At 38.8% G+C, this 9,292-nt stretch overlaps 1 protein-coding gene across 1 annotated transcript in view; it reads right to left on the minus strand.

Annotated features, from left to right (window-relative positions):
- LOC116840813 (AT-rich interactive domain-containing protein 3C-like) overlaps positions 1-9,292 on the minus strand; it is a 170,159-nt gene that overhangs the window by 8,056 nt on the left and 152,811 nt on the right. Inside the window, exon 6 of the mRNA XM_032808036.1 lies at positions 945-1,128. Coding sequence (XP_032663927.1) covers positions 945-1,128 — 184 coding nt within the window. The remainder of the gene's footprint in view (positions 1-944; positions 1,129-9,292) is intronic.

Here is a 9,292-nt window from a genome sequence, read left to right on the forward strand (position 1 = left end):
TCTCCCTCTCTCTCTCTCTCTCTCTCTCTCCCTCTGATTTCTCCCTGTCTCCCTCGCATTTTCGTCCTTCCCCTTTCCATTTTCTTCTTTCGTACTTCCTCCGTCGCTCCGTTCGAGCAACGACGAGCCGGGATGCCTCGTCTCGTCGCCTCTCCGAATCTCGCGCTCGACGAATCTCTATTTAGAGACGTTCGCCTTCTCTTCCGTTCCTTCCGAGACAGACGAGACACCGCGAACGGCAGATAAATCTTCGTCGCCGCGCTGAATATGCTCGGTATTATATAAACGAATATATATCGTGCCAACAGAAAGAGAGACAGAGGGGGTGGAGAGGGAGGGTAGAGAGCGTTCCAGGTTGTCACAACCGTCCTGATGTGTCCTTCTCATGATCGCGCCTCGGGACCGACGTGGGGGGACGACAACGCCGCCTAAGACGATGCACCTGTATGTCACGCCTCTGACTCTCCCGTCGTTCCACTTGTTTTATCTCTTTGTAGACGGCGAGTGTTTGCGAGTTCGCGATATCTCCGGTCCCGTTCACGAATTCCTCGTGGTCGACTTTCACTGTCTACGTGGATGTCGATAACCGCCAGAGGTAGGCTCTAATTTAAGGAACTCCAACAGTCGCAACTACTGATTATCGATCGCAAAGATATTCGAATGCATTAGAGAGTGACGAAAAGCAGACTCGGGTGACGCGAGCAGTCATGTCGCCGCCTAGCAAGTGTCTCTTGAGGCGAGACGGACGGAGTTCGATATGAGAATCTCTTGGCCGAAGGGGGAGAAAGATGCGCGTAAAAGTCACGACGCCCTTAGTCATTGCTGCAGATTTCACGCCCGGATGAATCTCGAGTCTCCGGCTAGACTTATTGTATGCGAATTGCAACGAGCCCGGGCACAGGCGAGACCGGGGTCCCGGATGAGAAACTTCACGATCTACTTACTGAGTGCGCAGAGTGAACGCGGCGGAAGTGATGCTCGATGGCAGGCGGAGACCCTTGATGATTTCCTGCCAGAGCTTCTTGTTGATTACCTCGACGAGGCCGCCTCGTTGGATTACCAGGTTGTAGAGCTCGTACAGATCCAATACGGACTTGGCCATGATGGGTAAACGATTGATCGGTTGTCCTGCAATTGAAATAGTTTCATCAATTTAATTAGTGCATATATATTTGTAGTATATCGTGGAGAATAAATATCTTAACAATCGCGACATTATTAGAAACAATCAAACTCTTTTACGCAAATTACGTAGAAATTCTATTTCCTGTGCAGATGATGATCGTGATGCAAACTTTTCGTTAGCCCTTAACACGAGTGTAACAAAATGTTTCAATTAAAATTCAATTTTGCCCAACTCTACATAGTGGTTAATACATACTGAGAGAAAAAGATAATTCTTAATTCTAAATTTAAGTGAACTTAATTCTAAATTTTTTTAGTTAAATAGAATAAATAATTTGCTCTCGTAAAAAGCTAAAGTTTTCTTAAAATTTTAAGAAAATGTATATTTTCTTATTTGAAAAGTACTTTATATATATTATATAAATAAATATGTGTTATTATACATATATATAGTGTATACCCGCTACACACTAATAAATATTTTTTATTTCTTAGATATATTTTTCTCTCTCAGTGTGTAGTAGAAATAAATGGCAGGTAAATGAATGCAGTTCTCGAGAAGTCAATCGATGACAGATAGTGCGTGTAGATGAGGGTAAGACGTAGCACGATTCCTTATTCGTTGCGTGATCGGTCGGGGCAAATTTCGCGATCGTCTTAAGGTACGACTAGCGTAAAACCGCTGAATTTTACGAGGTTTGTCCAGGGATACCCAGAGCGTGGGGCGTTAACAAGAGCAGTAACGAATTCGCAACGATCACGCGAGCGGCGCTGTCTTTTACGATCTCCTTTAGGGTGTATCGCACCGGTATAGCAAATAAAGAGAAAGGAAGAAGGGAAGTGTAGCGCATTAAAAGGCGGAGGGTACGAGCGAAAAATCCGACGCAGGCATCGACACAGCTGTTGTTATCGCGGTCGTATTGAAAATTATCGACCCGTCGTTCGCGGGGCCAACGCGTCTTTTTATGAGTTCCCGTACGAGTCGCGCGTCACGTTAAAGCAACGGTTGCCAAGATCGATCAATAGTCTAAATTTGCATATCTGTGGATTGCGACGAGAGGCGCCATCATACACCGTTCTCGTCAACGACTACAGGGAATTTACGCGCGCTGGAAGTGAATTGAGCTGCGTGAGAGTAGGAGGAAGAGCGAATCGGCAAGAATCATGCGGGAAATTCCGAGTCGAAATTTGTTGGTTGATAATCTATATAAGTCTCGAAAATATTAACCCTCTACTGTCCACTGCAAAATCACAATCCAGTTTCATCATTATTATTTATTTCCAATACGAATGTTGTGAGTGTTGTCTGTCTTGATCAACGTGAAAGTCACAACATAACTGCCTTTTTCTAGTATGTCGCGATAGTAACTATTCAATGTGACCTCAAAGTCACAAATCTATTTTAAAAGAATAAAGAATCAGAAAAGTAAAATTTCACCTTATATGTGTGGAGTATTTTAGTTTTAAACATCCTATATACGTAAAAAATTGTTTAAACATGAGAAATTAATTTGAATAGTAGAAGATTATTAATGATAATGTCGTCTTTTCATGATCCTTGCACTACTACTTGACACATTAAAATGATAATGTTAGAAAAACAGAAGTTTTTCAATTTTGCTTGTTGATTTTTTATACGCTTTTTGCTTCTCGGCGCTTTTCTCAAGCGCTTACTACACTCTGCTTGAAATGTTACGCAAAACGAACGACTACAAAAAATAAAAACACGTGTGTAACGCGCGAGAATACGAGAATAATTCGCAAAAAGTGTAAATTCGTCCCCTCCTATCGCCAACAATGAGCTCATCAATGAGCACCGGGCAATCGCATAGTCAAAACATTTAGAATCTTCAAAACAGTCAAATTTCACCTTTCGTGCCTCGCGGACTTTTCCGAATGTTTTCATTTAGTCCTGCTGAGGAGTAACACGCATACAATATTACATACATTACATTAGTATGTTATCTATTGTTATTCTACACTGAGAAAAAATCTACTAAATTTCAAAAAACGTTTGTTTGAATAGTACTGTGAAGATATTTGTTAAAATTAAATAATTATTTTCTAAAATTAAAGAAACAAATTTATGTTTAAAACTTTATTTAATTTTAGAAAATTATTACTTAATTTAAACAAATATCTTTAGTACTATCCAACCAAACGTTTTTTGAAATTTGGTAAATTTTTTTCTCAGTGTACACATTTAAAATATTGAGGACTTTCGTGGCGATCAAGTTTACCTTTGTGTGCGTATATGTCTCGCGGACTTTTTCGGAGTACGTAAACTGTTTCCATCTAGTTCTAAGCCAGCGAGCGACATATATATCACGGACTATGTCACGTTTCAACACATTATTTTTATCGTTCCTCTCGGGTGATTAAACTATTTCGTTGGCCCTTTTAAGGGGATGCTGAAGCTGAAAACTTTACCGACAGAACACTGACATTTTTCTGCAAAGTTTACGTCGTATTGGTTACACAGAATTACAAATGCTTTTACACAATGAAAGTACATGCAAAAATAAATAGGAACATTGCTCGATATGTGACGAAAGCAAACAAAAAATTTTTAATATAAAATCTCAAGCTGTCAGTTAGCGTAATATTTGTCTAATCCAAAAATTCCGCAGCTTGTATATACTGAAAGTGTGGATGCTCCAAATAGAAAAATTTTGAAGAACATTGCTCTACCTTTGCATTTGCATTTAGAAGCTTAAAAATATCGAAAAAGTTTGCAGAAAGATTTCTATACATATATGGTTAGGTTTTCCGTTGAATATGGTAAAACAAAGCAACACACATTCATGTAAGTTCTCTATATATAAGAAATACGAAAAGGATAGCGTGATTATGTTAGTGACGATCGTCTCTGCATTATCGACGTTGTTCGAATTCGTCATCGACTTCAGCATCCCCTTAAGAGGCTTAATTTGTCTCACGTCGGCATCGCGTTATTTAACGTATGTCTCCGATTGAATCGCAAGTCTCAGTGCCAGTGCCATGACGGAGCAACCAGGATGCCGAGTCAAGGAGCTAGGACGAAGGACGCAAGACATCGCCACATGGACGATATATCATATATATTTCCAAGGTGTGCAAAATCATTAATTAGGATACAGCGGGGGAATTTAGATAATATTAAGTGTTTACGACAATTTCAAAAAAATATGAGACGCTTTGTTTTATGTTTGAGTTTAGCAGTAAGGAAGATACTGTAGTCTACAAATTTATACAATTTTCAAAAAATATTTGTGAATCTGAAGGTCTGTGGAGTATTTTACATTTTACATTAAGCAAGGTAGATAGAGAACTTCTGTTGTTACTGTAGTTTATAAGAATATATTCTGCTAGCTTAAGCTTTTATTAAATCTACGTGAAAACTATGATAACAATATAACCTAAAAATGTTTCCCGCATGTAGTGGCGATTACCACGTCGACTAGTGGCGCATTTTGAGTTATTGTAGTATTACAATTTTACTATATTACAATTTTATATCGGGGTAATTTGAATACATTTTTATAAGGCAATTTGGATAACGCACTCAGTTCCCTAATATGTATATTTCAACTGTTTTAAGATACATTTCGTTATTTTAAATGGTGAGACATTATGAAAAAAGGATACTCGATTAAATTGAAACAAGGAAAGTATGAGGCAAACCATTACATCTGTTATTGATGGTGTCATGTCCATTTTACAAGCTGCACAGTTATTTCACGTTCTCTACAAAAGTTTATACAGAAAAGTTCAATCTAATCAAAAACAAATATGTGATAAAAATGAAGTCCCTCGCACTTCTATTGGGCGCTCCGCCTTGTTTAATAGCGTTTTAGAAAAAACTTGACTATATATATGCATTTTATAAAGCCAGCTACTATTTAAATGTCTCTATAAAAAAAGGGGACTGGATACCAGCACTACAAAGCATGGTATCATGAGCAATGCGTTGGAGCCAAAGGAAAAAACACTTTATTTGTAGCCCTTATATATGAATTTTTTATGTAACATTAACATGATTATTTTTTTCTCTTATTAATTGTCTTAATTTTTATTTAATTTTGTTTGAAAAGTGCAATTTAATAAACACAAAAACATAATCGATAAATATAATGTTTTGCTTTTATTATAATATTATAATGTTATAATGTTCATTATAATTATTATGTTAATTATTATGTTAATTATTATGTTAATGTAATTATAATTATAATATTAATTTTAGTTAATGTTAGTTTATTTATGTTCGTTGTATTTAAAATATTATATGGAACTAATATGATTACTTTGACTTTCTAATTTGTATTCAATTTTATTAATTATATATTTATATATATTTTTCTAATTTATGTTCAATTTGATCTAAAAAATATAATAAAATGTTTAAAGAACATTTAAATACATGATTTAGTTTTTGTTATAATATTAATGCTTATTTTTAATGTTATTCAAATTACCCCTTAAGATATCCGAATTGCCCTTCAAAATTGATCTTCATTAAAATTGTAATTGTAATTGTAATTGTAATTGTAATTGTAATTTGTAATTGTAAGAGTAAATTGGATAATGGCATTACACCTCAAGATTTAAAGAGTAATTTATCATATATTGGGTAAATACTCCTTAGACATGTGAGTTTCCTGCTACATATTCAATGTAAGGATAAAATTATTATTTTTCGAGAAATTGTTCAAAAAGTTTAAAATTATCCAAATTATCCCGCTTTATCCTATACGGGAAATTTTCGATTTTAACGGATATTAAAATACCGAGAATAAAGAGATACCCGAGTCGAAACTTAGCATTCGTAATCTGTTGTCGTTGACAACGAAGTAATTATAGCTTCAGGAAACTCCGATCGTTTGTCAAATTGTTACCGCATTATCTCATGCGACAAAGATTTATACGAGCAGCAGAGTAACTGTCCATGAACATGAATTCGTGATTAATTATGTTCTCAATCAAAGATCTTAAATAATTCACGACTCTGTGAATGCCGGCCTTAGAATATAATGCAAATTCCGTTGATTTTTACATCCAATAAGGCTCATTGGTTCACGAGTGCGATCCTGTTTACATCTGCCAATGTTTTCCTGAGTTTCTGTTTAACCTTGTTATATTGTACGAGATCCAAATTTAAATATCTATAGGTAAACAGCATTATTGGACACGTAACTATTATTCTTGCCTTTACAGCTTTATATCAGCTCTTTTAAGAACTACAAATCTCACCGAAATTTCCATAAAAAAAGAAAAAAGAAAGAAAAGAGAAAAATTAGGAAAAGATGAAATTAAGTCTTGTTCTTTTACGCTTATTAAATTTCGTTAAAAAGAATATAGTTACATTTCGTATAGTAATATTTTTAGTTGTTCTAGATTTTATCGTTTTGTTCGAAAACATCGAGATGAATATCGAATCTCGAATTTTCATTCTCGCGTTTAATCACGTCTGTTTCGAGAGGTACGCATGGCTAAAATTCTATTAAACATATATTAAGAGAAATAATCGAATAATTAAAAATTAATTTAAATAATTAAAAATTAATAAAAAATTAATATATTAAATAATTTATGAACGAGTACTTTTTCGAGTTCTTTTAACTTGGAGAGAATAACAGTAAACAATCATCTGCAACACTAAGATAGGTTAATAACTTGTGCATTTTGAGATTCGTCATTGACTCTTCGAGTTCGATAGAATTTGCAGGGTCAATGTGGAATCAAACTTCGACTGGGATAAACGATCTCGCTCTTTCTCTCTCTCTCTCTCTCTCTCTCTCTCTCTCTCTTAGCAGGTTATTTAAATCTCCATATAGAGAAAACGACAAAAAGTTACGATTTGTAGCATCAAAATGGCAAAATACAAATATTATATCTTAAGATTCTTCGCCATAAATTCAACTACATGGAGAGAATTTCATAGTTTACTATAGGATTACTATTGGATCTTTTGTAATCACAACGAATAGTTCAATATTCTGTAGTAATTCATTATCCTTTCATTTCACATGTACTACTTATATTTCAGGAGCTAAAATGTGCTATTAAAAACTTGCTGTGTTTCTAGCAAAATTGATTAATATTATGTTTCTCAGCAAGATAGACTTTACCGACAGTCTATTCCTGGACCACTGCAAACACAGTAAAATTGAAAAGAATTTATATGAGGAGAGAAAAACTATAAAACTCTCCTCGCGCGCGTATAACGTTTGAGAGCTTAATGTAGGATCTGAGCTTCGCCGAACGGGACGAATAATGTAACACGGTAGTTCGCATGTAGGAGGCATGCGGCATGTAATGCGCGAGAAGTATTCCTCGTTAGGCAACACACACTCAGATAGATACGAAGAAATTGTTCGGTTAATTCGTACGCATATTACCGCCGCCTACTATGGTAGCCGGCGAGCCATCGAATTTTACGAGGTTGCCCGAGCTACGAGCTAACGGGGTGTTAACAAGAGCAGCAATACTCGCGCGACTATCGTGCGCTTAAACTACGTAAACGTAAACGGGCCTTTACGAGCTTTTGAGTCGGCGTAATCTGAGGTTTTTAGAGTCGCGCATAAATACGCGACGTGTCTGGAGTGAGTAAACGATGGTGGATCCGTTGCGACGCGGAACCGGAACGACAAGGCAAACAGTCGCGAGTGACCATCGCGCAAAGTTGCTTCTCGGAATGGACCCGGCTTTATGATACCCACACGCGAATTTCCTGAGATTTGCACGCGCAATGGATATTCTCTCCGTCGTCCAATTGATTGTTACAACCTACGGCGTCGCGCTAGTAATTTGACGACGTAATTGGTTTATCCGTCGCGTTCGACTTGTTGACACATTTCATCGTGCGTCTCCGCTGAGACGCGATCCTCGTGAACTCCCCCGACGAGCCCCTCGCCGGCGCGGTTTGGCTGTTGCTTTCCACGGACCCGCTGAATTTTACGAGTTTGTCCAGAGGCTCGAGTTAACGGGGCGTTAACAAGGGCAATACTCGCGACTATCGCGCGTGCGGAGCCCGCTTTTGCGGCTCTTTACGAGCTCTCGAACGATTCCGTACGAGACGCCTCGGTGCGGGAATACGTTATATGAACACGGACACGGATACTGACAGGTACACACACACACATATACTCCCACACAGAGATAGGGGCAATGAGAAGGAGAAGCGCGCGCGCGTTCGCGGCGCGGCGCCGCGCCGTACAGCGAGCCGTATCGCAGGATCGTTTATCCGCCATCGAGGACGATGAAGGGGGCTGCCGCCATTCCTGCCGACGAGAGGAGGCAATAAAACTGCGCGGCTCGGGGTAGGGGAACCAGCAATTTCGGGCTATCGAGCGTGCTCCCTTCGGGTTTATTATTGGCCCTGCAATTATTGTTGATATACGCGCAACCTGGCAACCCGCGCTTAATGTTCCTATGTAGGGCGCGGCGATAAAAGCTGCACAAAATGGCGACCGATCGTCCTCCCTCCCTCCCTCCCACCCTTCCTTCCTTCCTTCCTTCGTCTTCTCATCCCTCACGATGTCAAGCGCGACCTTGCTGAAAACGCAATCGATGGAAAACGCGACCCGCGTCCTTAAGCCGTCGAGGATCGCTCCCTACGCGAGCCAAAGCGCCTCGTGGCACTCTTCGGGAGAATTCACAGCTCGGCAGAGAAGCAGAAACAGAAAGGCAGAACCTGTCGATCTCCTGACCACCAGCGCGAATTCTAATTGGCTTCTACCCTTTTGTTTCCTGCTTTTGTACCAAGATGTGATTTCTCCCTGCGGTACTTCACTTGAATTTATCTTCACCTCACCCCTTCGAGATAGATTGCTTTCGTCGATACATGCAATAAATATAAAGTATGTTCCCTGATTAATTCTGCACCGCGTACAAGTGTAGAAGCAGAAGCTGGACGATCCGGCACAAGACAAAAATAGAACGAGAGAAAAAAGCTATCTCCGAGAGACCCTCGGTGATTTAAACTCACCCCTCTGCACAATACTCTTGATACGAGATTGACGAAAGAGGTGGAGACGCTAATAGCGGCAATGAATGCCGCGGGAGATAAAGGAGCGAGAGAAAGGAGAGAAGAAAGAATACAAGGGTAGTGAGAGTATAGGAAGAGAGACGCAAAGAAAGAGGGAGAGAAAGAGAGAGAGAGAGAGAGAGAGAGAGAGAGAGAGAG

Source organism: Odontomachus brunneus, unplaced genomic scaffold, assembly GCF_010583005.1.
Source record: "Odontomachus brunneus isolate Ranch 3 - 2012 unplaced genomic scaffold, Obru_v1 Obru_scaffold_012, whole genome shotgun sequence".
In the NCBI taxonomy this organism is placed as follows: Eukaryota; Metazoa; Arthropoda; class Insecta; order Hymenoptera; family Formicidae; genus Odontomachus; species Odontomachus brunneus.